This window comes from Bubalus bubalis, chromosome 4, assembly GCF_019923935.1.
Source record: "Bubalus bubalis isolate 160015118507 breed Murrah chromosome 4, NDDB_SH_1, whole genome shotgun sequence".
NCBI classification, from domain to species: Eukaryota; Metazoa; Chordata; class Mammalia; order Artiodactyla; family Bovidae; genus Bubalus; species Bubalus bubalis.
The window spans coordinates 85895572-85919436 of record NC_059160.1 but is presented as its reverse complement, the minus strand read 5'-3'; the positions used below and the strand labels follow the sequence as shown (position 1 = coordinate 85919436).

At 35.4% G+C, this 23865-nt stretch overlaps 1 protein-coding gene across 1 annotated transcript in view; it reads right to left on the bottom strand.

Moving 5' to 3' along the window:
* ARID2 (AT-rich interaction domain 2) overlaps positions 1-23865 on the bottom strand; it is a 201980-nt gene that overhangs the window by 48822 nt on the left and 129293 nt on the right. Inside the window, exons 7-15 of the mRNA XM_006073716.4 lie at positions 22007-22073; positions 21660-21910; positions 21238-21334; positions 20934-21143; positions 19986-20153; positions 13765-13846; positions 11777-11911; positions 10619-10815; positions 7506-10360 (exon numbers count right to left, since the gene is read on the bottom strand). Of these exons, the coding sequence (XP_006073778.1) occupies positions 7506-10360; positions 10619-10815; positions 11777-11911; positions 13765-13846; positions 19986-20153; positions 20934-21143; positions 21238-21334; positions 21660-21910; positions 22007-22073 (4062 nt within the window). The remainder of the gene's footprint in view (positions 1-7505; positions 10361-10618; positions 10816-11776; positions 11912-13764; positions 13847-19985; positions 20154-20933; positions 21144-21237; positions 21335-21659; positions 21911-22006; positions 22074-23865) is intronic.

Here is a 23865-nt window from a genome sequence, read left to right as displayed (position 1 = left end):
ATGATGAGTTCACTTTGGGGACAAGAACAGATCAGTAAGTGCAATTATTTAGCTATAGTTAAAGTTAATTATCTAGCAATAGTTAAATTATCTAGCAGTAGTTAAAGCTGGAACAAGAATCTGACAATCTGTGAATTCTTAAACTCATAAAAACTAACAGTGAGAAAGCAGACACGGGTTGGGATCAGAGAGGAAGGGAAGAATAACATTAGACTCAATCTATTTACCAGGAAAAAAAAAAAGTCAAACTGTTTCCTTGAAATGACACTACTGCATAAAAAAATCCATGAAATTCCAGTAAGTAGGAGTAACCAAGAGGATCAGTTTGAATCAAATACAAATATTAAAGAGTGACAGAAATATAATCTCAGAATTATAATTAAAGGGTAAATCTGTCAGAGCTATCAAATTCCCTCAGAATGAACTTTCTGGTTCCCTACACTATTACCATTTATCCTAGGTATTTTATTGACTAGCTTGTCATATACTTTTAAATTAAGTTTATTTTTATTTATATGCTAACAAAGCTTTATCCTATTTTTTTCTTCATTGTAGAACTCTTAACTGGTGTCATACACGAAAGTTAAATAACAGGGAATCATAGGGTATTTAGCCCCAACTGTTAATGATTTATGAGGATGTGGCAAGGATGACTGAAGTTAATCCAAACTATTCAATTAAGAATGAATAAAAGACATATTAACCAAATGCAATGTGCAGAAAATTGTCTACACATTGCATCTGGTGTTCTCTGTTTATAAATTCAAACAAAATTTATAAAAACACATTTTTAAAGACTAAGAAAAAACTGAGTGTCATGCAATATTAAGAAAGTACTATTTTTCTTAAGTGTGATTTGGTATTATAAATACTTATAAATATATACTGAAGTATTTATTAGTAACTTAAAATCTTTGGGACTTACTTTACTGCAGGGGAAAAACAGTGGTGAAGAAGAGATGAAACTAGAAAGGCAATGGTAACATTATTTAAAGCTGGGTGAAGGATAACGTTGGGTGAAGGTCAGTAAGCCTCTACTCTTGTGTATGTCTAAAATTTTCACAATAAAAAGTAAACAACAACAAAAAAAGAGCTAAATATATCAATAAAACAAAATGAATTAAACTACTTATAGAAAATACCAAATGAAAAATTCCAAGACTCGCATTTTATTTGAATAAAGCAGTATATTTACTTTACCGGGAGAAGTACCAATGACCTCAGAAACACAGATGATACCACCCTTATGGCAGAAAGTGAAGAGGAACTAAAGAGCCTCTTGATGAGAGTGAAAGAGTTGGCTTAAAACTCAACATTCAGAAAACTAAGATCATGGCACCTGGTCCCATCACTTCACGGAAAATAGATGGGGAAACAATGGAAACATTGAGAGACTTTATTTTCTTGGGATCCAAAATCACTGCAGATGGTGACTGCAGCCATGAAATTAAAAGATGCTTGTTCCATGGAAGAAAAGCTATGACCAACCTAGACAGCACATTATAAATCAGAGACACTACTTTGCCAACAAAGGTCCGTCTAGTCAAAGGTATGGTTTTTCCAGTAGTCATGTATGGATGTGAGAGTTGAAATAAAGAAAGCTGAGTGCCAAAGCATTGATGCTTTTGAACTGTGGTGTTGGAGAAGACTCTTGAGAGTCCCTTGGACTGCAAGGAGATCCAACCAGTCAACACTAAAGGAAATCAGTCCTGAATATTCATTGGAAGGACTGATGCTAAAGCTGAAGCTCCAGTACTTCGGCCTGATGTGAAGAACTGACTCATTGGAAAAGACTCTGATGCTGGGAATTGAAGGCAGGATGAGAAGGGGATGACAGAGGATGAGATGGTTGGATGGCATCACCGACTCGATGGACGTGAGTTTGAGTGAACTCCAGGAGTTGGTGATGGACAAGGAAGCCTGGCGTGCTGCAGTCCATGGGGTCACAAAGAGTAGGACACAACTGAATGAACTGAACTGGAAGTAGTATTTTTTATTTTTTCCTATATTGGAAAATTACATATTTCTTTCAACAAAACCAATTTTTAATAGTTTGTTTACACTGTATTGTATGTTTTTTAAAGTACTATTTAAACTATGTTTTAAGAACTAGGTCTTTTACAAAAAACGCAAAATATATTTCTTTTAGGATGTAAAAGTGCCTGATCATTAACCATAACCCAAACTTAAATATAAATGTAAAAGTGGTCTCAAAATCATGTTTTTGGAATGATCACTCCTGAGGAATATTGTTCAATACAATTCTTTGTTCTGCTCTACTGAAGAAGAACTAACTTTTCGTATTTTAGTATCTCTCTAGTAGTGTGTGACCAGAAAAGTAAAATTAAACAAAGAATATGAAATAATTCTGTGATTCCTTTTTTAATGTAAAATTATCTAAAACGTTAATGTAGCAGTTTTACTTTTGGCAAAGATATTTCCTTTTGTTAAAATAAGAAATTATAATCTTGCCTTCCTTTAACATCTTTTCAAGAGTAAACTGGCTGAAACTTCTAGACTGTACTTATGTTAAAAATCTTCTGATATAAGACTTGGGATTTGAAGTTCTTAAACACTTATATATTAATGAAGAATAAATCAGGCACTATAATACCTAAGGTCTAATTGAAAGACTTAGGAAAATACACTCTAACGAGTAAGTAGAGATACTTTTAAATGCTTGTAAGGAACAAGAACTAAACTTATTCTAAATGTGGTTTTAAAGAGGTTACACTTAGTCTAAACAAAATACACATCTTTACAGAACAGAATTAAGATAATCACTGGAAAAGAGATCTTTGTGAGTGTGGGAAAGTTAATTCAACTCTTTAAAAAGGGTTATGGACAAGATAATATCTAAGGTTCTTTCTGCTCTAATATTCCCTCATTTTCGTAACCTATCCAAGTCCTCTTATTAAGTATAACTAGACAATCAACACATACAAAGTCTATCTTATAAATAGAACACATTGAAGTGTAAATGAAAAAATCATTTAGTGCTAATGATTTTCTTAATTATTACAATGTACTACTAGCTCCCCTGGTGGCTCAGATGGTAAAGCGTCTGCCTACCCTGTGGCAGACCCGGCTTCAATCCCTGGGTCGGGAAGATCTCCTGGAGAAGCAATGGCACCCCACTCCACTACTCTTGCCTGGAAAATCCCATGGATGGAGGAACCTGGTAGGCTGCAGTCCATGGGGTTGCAAAGAGTTGAACACGACTGAGAGACTTCACTTTCTTTCACTTTCACTACTAGTCTACAAATCTGAGCAGTAATATGCTTCAAAAAAAATTGAAATGACATTTCTGTGACTCCTGCTAAAATGATCTTCTATGGTTATGACTAGACATAGCCCCCCTGAGATTGCAGATATGCTTTCTGATGGGTTGGGTAACTTTTCAAACTCTTTATCAAAGAATGAAGGGGACCAGGCAGATACCCACATTCAATGTTAGCACCATTTCAAAAAGGATTCATATATGAAGGACAGGAAACTAAGGAGCAGCATCTATAAAATGCCTTAAGTAAGTACATTCTTAGTAAACTATTTTTATATACAAGAATCAGGCATGACATCAGATCACAGGATGAACAGATACAGATACATTCAACATGTGTTTTAAATGCTTCTGAAAAAGACAAGTCTTCAGTTAAGTATAATTAATTTTTTCCATTTTTATTATCTTATATGCCAATCTAGTACCATGCCTTCAGCAGATACAATTTCATCAACAGTGGAAGAGAGCAGGGCTCAGAAACAGTATCCATATTGTGGCAGATTGAAAATAAACAGTTTTAAAGAAAGAAATGTACCTTGAAGTTAAGTACAGTTATTTCATACATAGCTAAATACCATTTAAGTACAAAATATATGGTTACAGCATTTAGTTTCATATTTCTTTCCCCTTTATGTGTTCCTAGTATCTTTTCTGTAGTAAAATTAATACAGCTAATTAGTGGGAGTGAGAAGGAACAAAACTGAGAAAAGAAATAACAACGGTATTAGGAAGGATTACCTGTTGGCCATTCTCAGCAGGGATATTTCCCTGCAGTCTTTCCAGCCCTGAGCATTCTGCAAGTCTAGAAGTTCCTTCTTGGTGTGTAAAGGTACCTCCTTAACATTCCCCACCCCTTGAAATGGTATAAAATAACAAAGGTGAGTGAAGTCGCTCAGTCGTGTCCGATTCTTAGCGACCCCATGGACTGCAGTCTACCAGGCTCCTCTGTCCATGGGATTTTCCAGGCAAGAGTACTGGAGTGGGGTGCCATTGCCTTCTCCAATAAAATAACAAAGTATAGCTAAAAAAAAAAAAAAAAAAAAATCACATTTAAATTCCTCTATTTCATCTACCTGTTTAAAGTGCCAAATCAAATACTGGATAAAATGGTATTAAACCAAGGTCTAAAATGCAATTCTAAGACTATATAAAGAAATTTAAAGAATCTGGGCAACAGTGGAAATGGTTTTTATTAACAAGCTCTTAGGAAGGTTCAACAGGCTCCCTTCAAAGGACACTTATGATATCATCTTGAGCAGCTTGGTAATTTTTTAGCCTTTATAGGTACTTTATCCTATGTGTTAATTGCTCAGTCGTGTCCAATTCTTTGTGACTTTATGGACTGTAGCCCACCAGGCTCCTCTGTCCATGGGATTCTCCAGGCAAGAATACTAGAGTGCGTTGCCATTCCCTTCTCCAGGGAATCTTCTCGACACAGGGACTGAACCTGGGTCTCCTCTGTTGTAGGCATATTCTTTACTGTCTGAGCCACCAAAGATAAAACATACTTGCACCATTACTGAGCACCAGACTGTGTATTAGGCCTTGTGCTAAGAGTTATACACAGATATCCTGCTCTGTTTGTTTCTTATTCTTATAGACATGTATGCATGCTATGTCTCTTTTTCCTTGCAAAGTTTTACATTTCTATGTGCCAACAAAATACCAACTTCAAAAATAAAGACTATAGCTGTTTGAAATAAACTACATTCTCGGGGAGCATACATAAAAGTTTATACACATTTTTTAGATTAGGAGTAAGCATCACCGACTCAATGGACATGGGTTTCGGTGAACTCTGGGAGTTGGTGATGGACAGGGAGGCCTGGCATACTGCGGTTCATGGGGTCGCAAAGAGTTGGACACAACGAGTGACTGAACTGAACTGAAAATGTATTAATTTTATGGCTTGAATTAGATGTATATATGTCCAGTATGTTACATTCTAGCATTGTGATCCTGAAATTATCTTTCAGTGATACTTATATCTTATAACCTAGTCATTAAAATAATGTTACATATAATAGGAATATCTAGGATTTTACAAAGAAATCTTTTAGAATAGTGGTAAATGGGCTAAGAGCATGAGCTCTGGTTTCAGACCCACCAGATTTGTCCCGTACCACCTCATATTAGTTGGTAACCTTGGGCGAGTTATTTAGCATTGTGAGGCTTCTTCTCTAAAATAGAAATTATAATGTTTACCTAATAGAGCTTCTTTGTGAATCAAATGACAAAATAGTGCAAAATTCTTAACACAGGTCCTAGTCTTAGCTAGTATTGCTTGTTTTTTGTTATTTAGGTATCATTGTTGAACATAACCACACTGGAGGGTTAAAGGACGCAATAAACAAGAGTGGATGAAGCAATTTCATAGTAAGAGAGGTTTTCTCTAATCTGGCTTGGTCTACTGTAACTCTTTAGGATTACAAGGGAATCTAAAAAAAAGTGGAGCATATAAGATGAACTGGGAAATTGTTAAATATAAAAAAAAATGTGCTGAATGCTTAGTATATGTTAGATATTGCATTATTAAAAGAATTTTTCGTGTGCTTTTAAGTGAAAAACTCATCTTGTTGAAGCTTGACTAAAAATGACTTGGTATTTTCCACAAAAACTCCATATTAATTATTGCCATGTATATAATATACACTGAAGAATCCTCAACCTATTTAGATACCTTGAAATAGACCTAAGCAATACTAATATGAATTAAAAAACTCATTACGCTCCCAGAGCAGTACTGTCCAGCTTTACCCATTCACATGAAGAAAGACACACATTAGTGAATGATGTTCTAAGCAAGGGATTCTTTGCTTTCTCATCTTCCATTTTGCTTCCCTACTCCCACCCCTCTCTTGTCATCTAGATTGGTATCAATACCAACACAATCTGCTGCTATCATCAGAAGCACAGAGAAAAAACCCAAGACAGAAGAGTGCTAGCAGAGCTGTCAACAGTCACAGAAGGTTCTGGCTGTGCAGTAATTAGGAAACAAAGAATGAAGTAGTAGTAATCCAGGAAACAGCATATAAGATTGTCCTTAAAACCTTTATAGGCTGATTGGATCCTCAATTCAGTACACTGATTTTAGAAAACACTTTTATTTACTGAGGCATGCAGAGAGGGGATAGTAGATATTTTAAAGGGAATAAATAGAGCAAAGGAATAAGAGACACAAAATATTAAATACCAAAATAGCTGAAACAAATTGAAATTATAAGAAATAAACCTTTTTAAAGAATAAAGGCAACTAATTCAATACCTAAGATAATAACACACTTGATAAAATTCTTATGGAATTCACCTTTTTTACAAAAGTACTGTGCAAGAAGCCTCAAAAATACACTCATGTCAAAATCAAATACAGAAATTCCCTTCTGGTGTACTCTTAGCAAACCTCTCCCAAACAAGACCAAGTTACATTTTAAAAATACTCCCTAAAATGTTAGATGACAAGTACTTCTCTATCTTGGCTCTACCTTGCGTGTACAACAACACAGAAAAATGCTTTAAACCAGGGGTCCTCAACCCCTTGTCAGTGGCCTGTTAGGAATCAGGTGGCATAGCAGGGGTGAGCGGTGGGCTAGCAAGGGAAGAGTCACCTGCTCCCATCATTGGTATTACCTCCTGAACCTTTGCATTTCCCCCACCCCACCTCAGGGATGGAAAAAAAATTGTCTTCCATGAAACAGGTCCCTGGTGCCCAAAAGGTTGGAGACCACTGCTTTAAACCATGTGTTTAAGTTAACAACTGAAAATTGTTCAATATTACAAAGAACAGAGAAAAATAAAAGAGCATGACAGCTTGAGTACACTGCTGCTGCTGCTGCTGCTAAGTCGCTTCAGTCGTGTCCGACTCTGTGCGACGCCATAGACGGCAGCCCACCAGGCTCCCCCGTCCCTGGGATTCTCCAGGCAAGAACGCTGGAGTGGGTTGCCATTTCCTTCTCCAATGCATGAAAGTGAAAAGTGAAAGTGAAGTCGCTCAGTGGTGTCTGACTCTTAGCGACCCCACGGACTGCAGCCCACCAGGCTCCTCTGTCCACGGGATTTTCCAGGCAAGAGTACTGGAGTGGGGTGCCATTGCCTTCTCCTGAGTACATTGCTAAGTCCTCCCAATTACCTTTTCAAGGTAAAACATGGAAGAACAGTGCATTTCCCCCTAAAATCATATTTACACATCAGAACTTTTTAAGAGAAATGTGACAGGACAATGACTCACCTGTGGGACCACATTCTGTACGTATGTTGGTGGATGCTGCTGCTTCTGCTGAACAGCACTTTCTATTGCTACTTTAGCTACAGTGCTTGGATCTGCTCCTGCTGGCACCGCAACCATCGTTGCACTGCAGCCAGCATTGTTGGGGTCACTGATTGTAACAATTCTAACTCCCACTTTATTTGGAATTCCTGTGACTGTTTCCCTATCATTATCCTCTGCTGGCCTCTTTACAGTTTTGCATTCTGCTGTGCCATTTGTAGACCGAACGTCAGACAACAGGGCAGGAGAATGGGACACTCTTGATCCTGAGTGGGGAACGGCTATGATTTGATGCCCCTGTATAACAGAGGTTGCAGAATGTGGTGAGACAACTACACTTGGGCGTTGCTGAGGCACATCTGAATTCAAACTTGAAGCTAGAGGTCCATTAGGCAAATCAGTACCACTAAACTGCTGTGTTGCCACATTTGAGGCCTCCTGTATACTGCTCACAGATGGTGAAACACCCAAAGTTAATATAGGTCCATTAGAAGTTCTTTCTAGTTGATCACCTTTGGCAGTATCTTGCTGAGTAGCATCTAAAGTCCCTTGTGGTTCCATTGGAGATATCTCACCATTTCCTACATGATTGGAAGTTTTGTGATTTGGAATGTTTTTGCTTAAATGAGAACCATCTCCTTTATCAAAATCACAGATTCCATTAACTAGAGGTTTTTTCAAATCACTTTTAATATCCTGCATGTCCATTTGTTCTGAGTTCTGTTTTCCAGATGCTCCATTCTCACCTAATTCTAATGATGGCCCATTACTGATTAGTGAGCACTGATTAGCCTCACTTTGAATTTTCCCTGAGTTTGAAGGAGGTAGACTTGAGTCACTGTATTTTCTCCCATTTAGAAGACTTCCCACCTGCATTTCATTTTCCTTTGTATCCCCATTGCTGGTGTTTGTGGTTCCTCGTCTGCAGGACGGGTTCTCCATGACTTCAATTTTACGTTCATGAACATGTAAACCTGTTGCTTCTTTTGCTTCCTCCTCCTTTTGGCAAATTATTTTATCACCTTTGAATGGGGGAGTAGCAGTAGTACAAGATGATTGTCCAGCTGGAGATGCTTGAGTGGCTGGAAGCGTTTGCACCTGAAGTCCAACTCCTGCCTGGGTCCCGCTCATGGTAATTCCTGCTGGAGCAATGAGCTGAGTTGTATTTCCCTGACTCACAGTTGCAGTTGCAAAACTTGTATTTGGCACAACTGTTATGGTTACCTGGTTGCCAGAAGTCCCTTGGAAAATGGTTGCTGGGCTATTTGAGATCAGCGGGCCTGGCAATATTTGTAAGTTCGAGATGGGCACGGTTTGCACTCCCCCAGTGGGTGGCATTGCACTTTGGACCAACTGAACATTTTGCTGCCCAACCAATAGCTGCTGAGCTGGAGTTTGCCCTTGCACTCCAAAACCTGCTGCTTGGTTATTGGCCACCTGGTACACCACCTGAGGACTAGGAGCTCTTGCATTATTTGGGGGAGGAATCTGTGGAGCTGGGAGAATAAGCTTACCACCGGGAGTTGAAGGACCACGCTTTGGAAGCAGCAACTGTTTTATCAGACTCGACTCACCAGAAGCAGGCTGACCAACTCCTGCATTTGTTTGCTGTGGTTGAACTTGCATCTGTACTTGTTGTGGCTGCTGAACTTGTACTTGTACCTGTTGTGGAGGTGCTGGTGAATGCTGCTGCTGTTGCTGCCTTTTCACAGACAGCATTTGACTGACAGTAGGAGGTGGTCCCTGTGGTTGAGGTGTGGAAGAAGATGACATGGCAGTAGGGACCTGGTTAGTAGTAGGTGGGACAGGTGATGGTGAGGAAGATGGAGTAATGTTTGGTTGTCCAGTTAGCTGAACTGCCTGGCCAGCTGGAAGAGCTGCTGGATTAGCAAGAACAATTTGGTGAATGGCTGGTGCATAAGTTTGACCTTGTTGAGCTGGCTGGCTTACAATCACTACACTTTGTTGGGTTGGCTGCTGTGGCTGTTGAATAGGCTGTTGTACCACTGTTGATGAAACTTGCTGAGAAGGGAGAGGTTTTGGTGCAATGTTTTGAAACCCTACCCTTGAGGGTTGTGGACTTGGGACACCAGCAATGGTAACCATTTGTCCTGTAGCTACCTGAAAATTCTGTACTGAAGTTGCTGAGACAATATTGGATGTAGAAGTCGTTACATACTGTGGGGGTGCTATGATAACAGTGTCCTGTGGCTGGCTACCAGCTGATGTCTGCTGAGATGAAGTTTGTACAGGTTGGGGTGATGTGGTGATTAACTGTTGACCCTGTGAAACGGTAGAAGTACATGCTGGTATGTTCTGAACTCTGCCAAATATATGACTCTGTGGGACAGCTTGCTGAATCACTGTAACAGGAGTGCCAGAAGGTATCTGCCCCGGTACCACTGTGTGTAATGGAGACTGCTGTGGAATTACTGATGGATGGTGAAGCATCTGGGAATTTACAACTGTAACAGGCTGTGGCCCTGTACTATGATTCTGAACCACAGAACTCTGTGCAGCTCCTCCCACAGCAATACTAACAGGAACTGCTGTCTGGGGTATAGAGTTCTGGATTACTGTAGCCTTAACGACTTCACAAGGAATTGGAGCTTTATTTTGAATGACGGTCACCGGAGCATTTTGCTGCTGGTGGGTATGAACTGAAGGATTTGGTGGAATTCTTGAAACAGTCTGTGCCACAGTATGAACACCTTGTACTGGAAAAGACATTTGTGTTGCAGTCAAACTTGAAGATTGGTTGGTAACAGGAGTCCTCTGAAAATGGTTTCCTACAGTTTGTGGTCCATGAGGGATTCCTGAAAATATGAGGAAAAGTTAAAATTCACAGTGAAATGACTGAAAAGCAGCATGCAGAAATTATTTTACTTAATTTCAAGAGAAAACAGTTTTAAGAAATTAACAACTTTGTACTATATGAATATGATAAAATAATAGAACAAGAAATAAAATGTTACTGAAAAACAAGGACAAGTTATACATCTTGAATGCATATAATACATGTTTTCATTTAGCCTTCTTATTAAATTGGCAATATTTAATCACAATAAAAATACCTGCGGGTGAAGGACTTGGAGATACATCAGGTACAGAATCAACACGAACAACGGGAGTAGAAACAGGTTGCTGCTGATAGTACATCTGAATGGGAAGTGGGATAGCCCTACGTTTTACTCCTACTACATGAATATGCGCCTGCCCATTGTTACTGGAATCCTCCACTCTCTTCACTGTATGATTTGGAAAGACTGTTCTGTAAAGTACACACACATTCAATTTTAATAAGTAGCACATTAACAAAAAACACTAAACTCTAACAATGTTTACACGAACAGCAACAGTATATTCACTGCTACTTATATATGAACCAGTATGAATCATATATTCTACAAGGATGGGAAACAAAGAATTAAATATTACTGTAAAAGATCAATTCTCCAATTTCAAAAATCATTATTATTAACATTGTAGGGTTTAAAACAATTCTACTACATATGTAATTAATAAAAAAAGCTACATCAAGTCAATGCCTATTTTATGAACTTTGCAAAATATCAAAAAGTCATGATGTCTGAAGACAGAGCTCAGTCACAGACTATTATTCAAGATTTTAAAGGGCGAATGCTATGTCTTTAACACATATAAATAGCAGGAAAAACGTAAACTTAATTTCTCCCTTTTCTTTCTTTGATAAACCTCAGAATGTTTAAACACAAACACTAAAATTCCCTTGAATTTAAACTTCCACCACACTACAATCTAACCATACAAAACTTTAAGTAGTGGAGATATTCAAGACTAGGTAGATAGTTGGTACATCTTCCTGGGTAGCTCAGCTGGTAAAGAATCCACCTGCAATGCCAGAGACCCCAGTTCAAAACCTGGGTCAAAAGTTCCCCTTAGAAGGGATAGTCTACCCACTCCAGTATTCTTGGGCTTCCTTGGTGGCTCAGACAGTAGAGAATCTGCCTGCAATGCAGAAGACCTAGATTCAATCCCTGGGTTGGGAAGATTTCCTGCAGGAGGGCATGGCAACCTACTCCAGTATTCTTGCCTGGAGAATCCCCATGGACAGAGGAGCCTGGCAGGCTTACAGTCCATAGGATTCCAAAGAGTTGGACACGACTGAGTAACTAAACACAGCACAGATAGTTGTTATGTTCTCTACAGAGCAAGGGGTATGTAAATTAACTTTAAAGAAATATAAATCCTACCTAAGACATTTATAAAATCCAGTTGATGTTAGGATTCCACCACGAGCCAATTTACTGCAAGTTGATAGGTACTCAGAATACATTTCTGCTCGAGAGACAGAACAATCTGGATTTACTTCAAAATGAGCATTTAGCCTAAAACAGGAAAAAAAAAAATACATGGCATTATGCAATATACTATAGAATCTATACTTAACCATTTGAAGGCAATGTGTTATAAATTAATAATCATATCTTATTGATCAAATTTCACTATCTCATGCTATTTGCAAAAATATATGCTAGGATTTAGGTAGACTAAATCAAATAAAAAGAGATTCCTTAATCATTCTTATTTTAGTATAAAATATCATTATCCACAAATATAAAAACCAATATTCACAAATATATGTGAATACATCAGCTGAGATGGCATGCTAGCAATAAATATTCTACAACACATTAATTTTATTCAGTGAATACTCAAAATATAACAGAAGCTCCCAATTACAAGTTATTGGTGATGTGAAAAATGAAGGAAAAACAACTAAACTTTTGTTGCTCTTGAATCAAATTTCTTCAGAAAAAAACTCTCTAAAACATTTAACTACTTCTTAAAACAATGATACTTCTCATGCTGCACACTCCCCTTCCCCACCTCAGAGACTCTATTCCTAATTAATTACAAGGTAATTCAAACTTCAGTTTGTCTTTGTCATAGAGTGACTGCAGCTATAAGTTAGGATTGGAGGCCTAGTTAACCATAAAGGACTCTTTCTAGAACTCACTATATATATACAAGACAGGCCAACCTACAGCTGTTTCCTATTAACTGAATCAAATGATAATTATGATAAAATCATTTAAAATGCTTCTCTTCTCCTCCCTAGAAATGGCAGAAATAAGAATTTATAAGACCAAGTCTGTAACTAACACACACACATTTTACAGTGGATGCAGTACTTATTTTTTCCAACTTTCATAACTTTGAGTATCAAGTTTTCAAATAGACCAGAAAACAAAAAACTGTTTGGTTTCAATATAGAAGACAAATATTTTCAAATATCACTGGAAGATTTATCAAGTATAAAGCATCAGGTTTAACAATACAGAATATGAAGAAATAGCAAAAAATTAGAGATATTACCATAAACCTGATTTAAGAAAAGTAGAAAAGTATAGAGAAGTGTCATAGGAACACAGATATGAAAGCACCAAAAATATGGAACATAAAGTGACAGGAACATGGAATGGGAGAAAAATGTTAGAGAATGGGGGGAAAGGGAAAGAAATTTTTTAAAGTAATACATCACCGAAAAGTGATCTTACATTTCAATCTGTTAAACTTCTAAACAATTTAAGTTGAAATTCATAAGCAATGTAGAGGCAATTAGCCATGAAAAAATGAAATCTAACCAATTCTACATTTATTTTTTTCAGGAAGTGGCTGAGATGTGACCAGTCAGTCTTCTCAAGAAAATATTATTTTAAAATTGATATTTCAATGTAGACATACTGGTTATTCTATCATTTGATTAGTTACCTCTTACTACTCACAAAAAGAAACAATTAACTAGCAATGAACAAGAAATTTTGCTTTTGGTCAAAAAAAAGGGACATTTGATAACAAAATCTGGTTCTAAGAAGTCAGTCCAATTGTTTTAATAAAATATTAAGAAAAACAAATTCTATAATACGACAAACCTTATTTTCTACAACATCAATGACAATTTTTTAACACAAATTTTACTTGAAAAGAAGTGGTGTAATTTAATGAAATTTTAATCAAAGACTATTTTAATTCTGAAGATTCTGATACTTTACTTTCAAACTATTCCAAAATACAGGTGAAGCGATTTTATACTGTCCTTTCTTGTATAAATGATATCCTATTCTAACTAGAAAGAAATACAGAGTAAAACATTCTGGATGACTGCTGAAATAATTTCCTTTTCTCATTTGCTTTATTCTTCCCAAGGATAAAGCCTTAATAGAAATAAACCACTTACCACTGACAAGCAAACTTCTCACTATCTATTTCCACTATTCCTGGAGGTGGAGCAACATGCTGTGCTACAACTGCTCTGGAAGCTAAAGAAAAAAATACATTAGCTACATCATTTTTTAAAACTACAGGCCATATTTATATTTAGTTCATGGATATGGAACCAATTAATATTCACAATGAATACCTTTTAAAAAGGTGTATAAACATATTGAAAATAATAGAAATTTGAGAAAGAAACTTATAATGGAACACATATTAATTATACCAGGCACTGTCTTAGATCCTTCATACGAACTATTTTTTGTTAACCTCACAATCATTCAAATAATATGGATTATTTCACTAATATAAACTCTGTTTTTCCCACTTTCAGACACTGAGTTTTAACTTTATACTATTAATATCTTTTTAATTCTTCTGTGAGGTGGGTATACATAAAGAAACTAACACTCAACTTGATTAAAATAATTAGCCTGAGGACACACATCACAATGTATCAGTGAATAAGCATCTCTCTCAGATTAGTTACAGAAGCAGATTGCATCAAAAATAATTTCACTTTTGAATTTAAAATATTAACTCTGTAAGTGGCATATATAAAACTTTCAGATATAATGAACAAATAGCCAACTTCTATGTTGGAACTAATAAAAATAAGAAAAACATGGGATAATAGAAACATGATCATATTACAGTAAGTTTATAATGAAATAGGAATCTTACATATTTATAGATTAAAAATTATATTGTTTCACCATTGAATCAGCATTATTAATAATATATGCTTTTGAAACCTACAAAATGTACCTTCTTTTTTTTTTTCAGGTGACATGTTAGCAAAACTTCTCAGAACCCTCAAACAAAACATAAATTTCTAAATTACTGGAACTAGAAGAGCCCCACAGTCAGTCTAGTCTGTGAATGATCTGAAGCAATCCTGACCTTTGTCTGGTGAGACCCCAGGCTTCCACTGGGATACAGCTAACAGCAGCCAGCTACATTTAAATACTTACTCTCTACTAAACCATTTACATTTATATGATTTGTTTTAATCTTATATATAGTTCTAAATTTAATTGTCCCCATTTTGCAAATGAAAAAATTAAAGCTCAGAGATTAACAAAGAACACATGATGGAGACAGCAGAGCTGAGTATAGCTGGAAAGCCTTCTTTTAGGAGTGCTGACTTTGAATTCAGGTCTGTCACATTTCAGAGGACATACTGTGATATTCTGCTTCTTAATAGAACATCATAATTAGAATCAAAGGTATGGTTCTTGTGCAACCCTAGCCTATCTTTTTTCTTCTCCTAACTTGATGACAGTTACAGAAAATGCCTTTCTAAGGCCTAAATACATGTAGAAATTTCCCTTTTCTTGATCAATTATACTGTAAGAATATACCCTACTCTGACTGAAATCTGAATCAATTAATAAACAATTGCAGGAAATATTACAAACTATGTTGAAATTATGAGAAACTTTATAAACAATGCATAAGGAAAAATAATATAGCCACAATTAAATTAAAAGTATAAACTAGAAATATATAATTACTATGAAAGTGGCTACAAACTGAGAATCCTTGTCTTCAGGATACCTGAAGACATTCCAAAGAATACAAAGGGAACTTATACTTTAGAAGGAATCAATTTTCAGATGTTGAAAGTTTGGTATATATTCCCTCCTAAAACTGCTGTGCATGAAAGCAAGACCTCCTCTTTGATGACTGCTCTTTAACCATTTTGGAACAAAGTCTTAACTCTATTAAACACTGTAAGATATGGTTAAATGCAAGACTCTGGAGCCAGATAGACTGGCTCTGGAGTTGCATCACTCATCAGCTGTGTAACCATGGGCAAGCTACTTAACCCCTCTGGCTATAAAATGGGGCAAAGTAATAGCACACTGACCTCATTGATGGTTATGAGGATTACAGAAGTTAATATGTAAGTCCCTTAAAACAATGCCTGGCACATAAAGAGCGGTACATAAATGTTAGCTATGATGATGATTGTATAAATACCTCTGGAACACCAACAGGAGAAGTAGAAACATTAGTATCCATAAAACGTGTTTAAACCAAGGTATTAGCCTAAGGATTCAGGTCTATCCCAGTGTTTTACATATTATAGTTAAGGGCAATGTACAGCCTTAAAAATTGGGTATTCTGGTCCTTTGGCGTGTTCTAAATTCAGATATATGATTAATATAAAGTGATGACAATTTCTGCTTAATGTCCTTTCCGCCTCCATCTCTCAACTACTACCAAAGAGTGTATTACTTTTTAAGTTAGAATCCTGAGTAAGTAAAGCACACAGAATATTTTAAAGAAATACTGAAGGTAGTGACATCTTATTTCATTCACATGACAAATTCATGGCAAGTTTAACTATCTTAGAATTCTGAAATAAGGAAGATTTCATGGGAACATAAATCAACATATTTTCTTAGTCTGAAAAATAAAGATGAATTTTTTTTCTAAATAACAGAAATTGAGACAAAATACCCTTGATTAATAAAGACTAACTTTATCAGTTAGGTTATGTGGCAGACATTTTCCATAATTGAATGAGGTAAATCTCCAGTGCCAACTGACAAAAATGTATTCATGCACATGACAAAAAGCATTTTATCAAAAAACACTGTGGTCATGAAATGAAGACTACTAAAATTTTCCTAACCCAGTGGTTCTCAAAGTAATCGTGCCCTGACCTGAAGCATCAGTATCTCATGGGAACTTGTTAGAAATGAAAATTCTCCAATTCACCTGAATCAGAAACTCAGGGTACGGAGCCAAGAAATCAGCATGCAAGCTCACTGGGTGACTCTGATGCACCATGAAGTTGCAGAGCCACTGTGCTAACACTACCTGAATATATTCAGTTAAACAAGGTGCACCCAACTGAAAGAGTAGCAACTTTAATTTACCCTCATATCTTGTTAATATTTTTTGGTATGTTTTCAATAAACTTAAAAATAAATATCCATACTAACCGGGCAATAAATAATTTTACAAATCAAGTATTATTAATTCTTTGATTTCAACAAAACAAAGCAGAACTCAAAATTTCAGAAGATCGTTAAATATAATTTTAATAATTTTTAGATAATTCTGAAAAATAATAACTTTAAGTTCTACTCTCAACTATTTATTGATATAAACTATTTAATGATGTGAACTTAAATATATAAAAAGGTAAAACGTAAAATTAATGCTGAAACTAACTGCAATTCTAGCAAGAAAAAAAATACTCTGAAACACACTAGAGTAATACTTTCCAGAAAACTAGTGGAAAAAGTCTTGTCCATCTCATTATGAGATGCACTTCCAATAACTGCTTCTTTAATTATTTATAAAAGTTTGTAATATATTTACCATTGTTTTATGGACTGTTTATTATTAAACCTTGTAACAATAAAATTTAACACTTAGAGCTTTATAATGTAACAAAATTGAAAAACCTTAAAATTAAAATGTCTATGTAAGTATTGATGGATCTGAGTTCAAGGAGAAAGAGGGATAGTATAAAATTTCTAATATTAAGAATACATGTTATTTTTTAAATGGATAATGTTACATATCAAGATTCCACAGGATATAAAAAGTAAGTATCAATTTAATACATCACAAAAACATAGTATTTGCAGATAGATGAGAGGAAGGGAGCTAAAAGTTTGAAGATAACCATTCCATTAGAAAACAGTATTAAACAAATGATGGAGAGGAAAGCCAAACTATAAGTGGTAACTAATCAAACAATTCAAAGTTGTCATTCATGATGAGCAAGTAAAAAAGTGCTCACCAGCATAAAAATGAACTCTTTTAGGTTCCTAGAGGCCTATTCAAACTTCTATCAATGGCACTACATACACAAGAAACTCTCAATATTTAATTTTATTCCATTTGCCAATGAGGATCTACTCGGGCTGGGGGTTGGGTTCATTTGTTAAGGTCACAGGTCAGCAATAAGGCAAAAGGAGTTTTCATGAAAATTACCTCTGAATATTCTTCAAATGACCTATCATTATCAGCATATCACTGATAATTTATTGGTTTCACTCTGTTGAAGTTTCCCAATGGCCCTCATTAACAATATTTTAAATTAATTTAAAAGTTTCTCCTTTGAGGATAAAAAATATACGCCCACTACCCACTTAACTAGCGTATGAACTGTTTCATTTCCTTTTCAAGGTTGAGAAACTATTAACATTCTTATCATCGATTCTCCAATACATATCAGCTCTTTAACATCTATTGCCTATGGGTGAAAGCTCACTAAAATTAGCAGTCAGAATTACCTATTTATTTCATGCCTTCTATTAAGTTAAATGCACATATGATATAACTCCATTATATGACAGAGGGGCATAATGGAAATAAATAGGTGATACATATTACATACTTTGCATAGAGTATATAATTTTGATAATATGGGTTACAATAGAAGAGAGGAAGAAAGACAGGGACCATGATTAAATGAGAGATGAGAAGAACAAGATAGCTGGAGAAAGATGAGGAGGGTCCAAACTGAGTTATCAGTACAGGCAATCAAAAAATTATTTAGGAAGACTCAACAGAATTTGGTGATTAAATGAATGTAGTAGTTAAAGATTAAGGATAATGAGGTTTTTATTTTGATAGTGGGAAAGGTTGAGAATAATCTGAATGTATTTCTAGGCTGAAAAAGCAATTAAAGAAAGAAAAGTTTAAGATACAGAAAAGAGGAGTTGGCAAAGACTGGTATTCAGAGTACAAATAGTTAACATCTCTTCCTGAGACAAAGGAAAGAAGGAGAATGAATTTAAATGCTAGTAAATATGTAAGGGAAGGGGTAAGAAGTAGAAATTCATGCCACATGAGCTTCCAGAATAACTATACAGTGTTAAGATCAACTGAGAAACTGAGCATTCTCCATTTAAAAAAAGGGAAAGAGAATTATCTTGGGAATATTGAGAGAGAAAGTGAAAAAAGTGAAAGTGAAGTCGCTCAGTCCTACCCGACTCTTTGCGACCCCATGGACTGTAGCCAACCAGGCTTCTCGGTCCATGGGATTTTCCAGGCAAGAGTACCAGAGTGGGTTGCCATGGTGAGAAAGAAGGTGAGGTGAAAGATGGTTTGTTTTTGTTAGGACAAATGAAAGTGGAGTGCAAAAAGGCTGAGCGCTAAAATATAAAATAATAACTCATAATGAGCCAGGAGAAAGCAGTCTAAGAACTGAAGGACAGGTCTGAATTCTAGTTAAAAATATTTGAATTAAATACAATTGACTCAAGGGAATACTAGGAAGGGTGCATGCATTAGCATTTGTATACATGCACACAGGCTTCCCAGGTGGCTTAGTGGCAAAGAATTTGCCTGCCAATTTAGAAGACAGGGGCTTGATCCCTGGCTCAGGAAGATCCTCTGCAGAAGAAAGTGGCAACCCACTCTAGTATTCTTGCCTGTGAAATCCAATGGACAGAGAAGCCTAGTGGGCTATAGTCCATGGGGTTGCAAAGAGTTGGACACAACTTAGAAACTGAACAACACACACACACGTCTGATCATAAGCTCTGATTCTGAAGGGTTTTGTTACAAGATTTAAAAATAATAAAGGTATTATGGTTCTGTATTCTGATAACCACCTGAGAGAACTATAAGGTAATATATGATTAACTTATTCCTGGTCTATCAATTTCTAATGACAAAATCACAAACCCATTAGGACACTTAATGCACTCACAGCTGTGAATATTTAATCCCTCACACTACTCTAAATCCTTTTCAACTTCATTTATTTATTATACTATACCTCTTCTGTGCTCACCTTGATCCTGCTGCTCCTGGAATGTATAATATGTAAGAAATTAATGTACATACTCAATTCTCATTTGGCCAACTATCATCAAACATCAGTTCCCTGTACTTCATATTAAATTTATGTGCTGTGTGCTAAGTCACTTCAGCTGTGTCTGACTCTTTGCTACCCTATGGATCGTAGCCTGCCAGGTTCCTCTGTCCATGGGATTCTCCAGGCAAGAATGCTCGAGTGGGCTGCCATGCCCTCCTCCAAGGGATCTTCCCAACCCAGGGATCAAACTCGCATCTCTTTCATCTCCTGCATTGGCAGGCAGCTTCTTTACTGCTAGTGCCACATAGGAAGCCAATTTAAATTTATCCTTAGTATTAAATCTTACATTCCAATAACCACATTGAAAAAGATTATACAAAGACACTAACCTGGGGCAGATGCTACATGGGTCTGCGTTTGGACTTGCTCTATAGCTTGTGGTCTAATTTCAGATAAAACTTGATGACTGGAACTTGGATGTTCGACAAGTTTTACTGCAGCCAGTGCATCTGGGCCAAACATCTGAATATCCATAGAAACCAGACACACTAACATGTCTAAAACAAATTAAAATCAACAGTTGTTAGTCAATAATTTTGTAAAACAATGACATCACTGAAAAATATATGCTATATATATAAAACGCTGCTTCTCAAATGCCAATTTATGAATCACTATACATCAGAATTATCTGTGGATCTTTAATTCTAGATTTTTAGGCTCAATCTCTGAAAACTGATTTGGAAGCTCTGGGGTAGATGTTAGATTATCTTCATTTTTAAAAACATTCTCAAGTGATTTTAATGTGTAGCCAGATTTAGGAACCACTGATACGGAAAGTACATCTTTATTTCTCAATACTTTTCAAGCCAAATCTTTATTAACTCTGATTTTAGTATTTATACCAAGGAAATAAATAATTTGAATCACTGATGAAAACATTAATGTGAATGTTTTAGTGAGTGTGTTTAAAATTGACAACTCACTAAGAAGGTGAGTTCATTAACAGTACCACTACCAGCACTGACCACTTGAAACAGATGGACCTGCTTCCTGGAGAGTAAGACACAGACATCTTGTTGATTTCAAACTCAATATATAGTAACAGAAATAAAGAGAAGAAATAAAGACTACTGATAGCCATGTGCACCCTGGTCTCTCTATAATAGAAGTTTTTATTATCTAAAACAGGCAGAAACACAAGTGTGTCTGAAAGGGTAATGATTCCTCAAAATAAAAAGTAAACCCCAAATATCAACTATGATTTTTTTTTACAGCACAGTAAGTATTTTTCCTCAATAAAGAAAATTAATTTATCTTTTTTGGTTTAGTCTTACCTATGCTCTTTTCTACTTTTGCAATTTTTGTGCAAGCTATATCTCCCATTTCTGTGAGCATATATAGCACCTCAAGTGTTGAGATTACGAGCAGCACATCAGGTAAAGTGAGATGACAAATGATCTCTCTGTATGAGTCCTGATCAACATATTCACAAATCAAAACACCATTATCTTCTGCTTTGCAAAGATTTCCCAAAATTTCCATACCTGAAAAGCATACATAGCACAAACATGTATTTGTCTTTTAAAACATGATACAAAGCTTATGTACTTTGACAGTGAGAAACTTGTGAGCACTTACCCCTCATCTTTAAAAATCTATCCCTTGACATTAGGCATTTTGTAACAGTATGAAACATTAGGTGAGTAGTTTTGAAATCAACAGGATCCAATAAAAGCTGAAAAAAAAGGAAGGACACTACTGTTGAGAGAGGCTTCATCCAATTTATATCTAAATACATAATTCAAATTGAATAAAAAAGAATAGAACAACATTTATAATTTTAAAAATGTAATGACTGTGAAAATAGCCGTCAATAAATCTGGAGCATCATTTCAAATATTTTTCTCCACACAACTATGTAATACCACTTTAGGCAAAAACTATATGTAAGCATTTAATATTCTATAATTATGGCAAATATAATAATCCCACATCCTAAAGTTTTAAGTAAATATTCTGCCAACTATAAAAACTGTTTTAATGTTCTGTCACATGCTTACCTCAGCTGCAATATTTCCTAATGTGTCAAGGCCTAATTGCCTTAGAGATATAAAATGACTATGTGCAGAAAGTAATAGGAAACGGAGACAGGTACGATTAGCTGCCAAGAGCTTAACATTGCCCTCCTCAAAGGAAAGATTTCGCAAAATCACTGCAATCTGAAGTACCCGTTGTCCTTCAATATCATTAATGCCCAGCTTTCGAGGTGGATGAAATAAAGATTCCCAAATCCATTCTCCTGATGTACCTTCTACAACAGAAGAAAACATAGTTTACTTAAATTGATACTGCACTTATTATTATTGATATTTCAAATTTATTTAAAAATACTTCCTCACTGACTTACCATGAGACTTGTTTCTGTCAGATATGAGGTCACGTACTTCATTATCATCAACAATGTCTTTCCAAAACTGTAATGAGAAATTATTATACTTAATTCAGACAATATGAAATAACTATTCTATTACTTTAAAAATAGTCACAATAGTTCTACTATTTTCAGTTCATGTAGATATCATTATATTATATATACTTAGCTCTTTGACACAAATACTTGAATTTCTATAGTTCAAATATATCATTTTGGCCAGGGGCTCATAGATCCTAAAAGGTTTGTGAAAGAAATCAGCCCATCTCTAAAAAGAATGACATCTTTAAGTTCATTGACCTCTAACTAAAATTTGTCATTTCCTTAGCATTTTCTTCAACTGTGAATGTTAGAAAACAAACCACAGTGGTAACAGAAATTCTTCTGACACTGTCATCAATATGAATCAGAGATATTTTCAGATCACTTCATAGCTATAGAAAATATCTAGAAATGGTATTTATGCTCATTAGTACTCAAAAATTATGAGTTATTAATCCCATTAATAAACTGCACACAGAAACAGATTTCTATTTATAGACTCCTAAGACATAACTGGCTAGCTACTGAGTAAATCTGTATCTAGAAGAAAATAAAAAAGCAAGTAGTGGAGCATTTATGTTTACATATTTGTAACCCAAATATTTAGGTTGTGTTTCAGTACTCCGTATCTACAAATTATTTTTTGATCCTTATGAGAGAGGGAATAAGTCAAAATCCACTGCTTAATCTTTTTCAGGCTAAGAAACAAACACCTTTATATTGATAAATCTATACAAAATGAGTTTTAGTTTTAACTTTTCTATGCCATTTAGCTCTATTATCTTATTACTTCTGTACTAATAAAGAAGCACACAGGCTATAAGTTCACTACTTCTAAACATTCTGATGTGTATTTCAAAATGACTATTTCAGTTTGAGGAATTCATAACCTGAGAAAAAGTCCACAAGCAGAAGGAGTCAATGCAAAAAAACTCAAGATAAAAAAATGTTTGGTAACAATAAAAAAAACCTAGGCATATAAAGGAAGAAGACAATGTTCAATAACCAAGAAAAAAGGGCCACAAGAAATTCAAATAATAGAGATATCAGAGAGGAATTTTAAATGATCATGGAAAAAAAAGAAACAGAAGATAAGACTGAAGTTTGGCATATAAGCAGAAACTTTAAGAAACAGATAAACAGAAATTTTAGAACTGAAAACAAAAACTGAATGGACATATTTAATGAACGATTACATTCAACTCAAGTAAGAATTAGTGACTGGAAGAGATGGCAGGAAAAATATCAAGTTAGAAGCATGAAAAGACAAAAGGATGAACAGAATAAAATCATTCAAGAAATATACATTGAAAAGTTCTAACACAATTAACTGAAGTTCCTGTGGAAAATAGGAAGAATGGGAAAAACAGTATTTGAAAAGACAGGGCCAAGGAATTTTCTAAATCAATTGAAAGATGCCAAGCCATAGACTTAAGAAACACTCAAAACTCTAAGAAAAGATAAATAAAATGTGGAGAAGCATCATAAAAAAATTCATGAAAAGCAATGATGAAGAAAAATCTTAAATGCAAATGAAGGAAAAGGGACAGATAACCTTGAAAAAGACAACTAAAATTACAGGAAACTTTCTAAAAGAAATCATGGAAGCCAGAAGACAGTGGGATATTTTCAAAGTCATGGAAGTAAACATTTGGCAAAGTATTATAGAAACTTTACAGTGAAACTCCTCTTCAACATAAAAGCTGAAATAAAGACATTTTCTGACAAATGAAAACAGAAAAATGTCATCTGCAAACCGGCACTGGAGAAAAAAAATGCATGAAAAGGCAGAC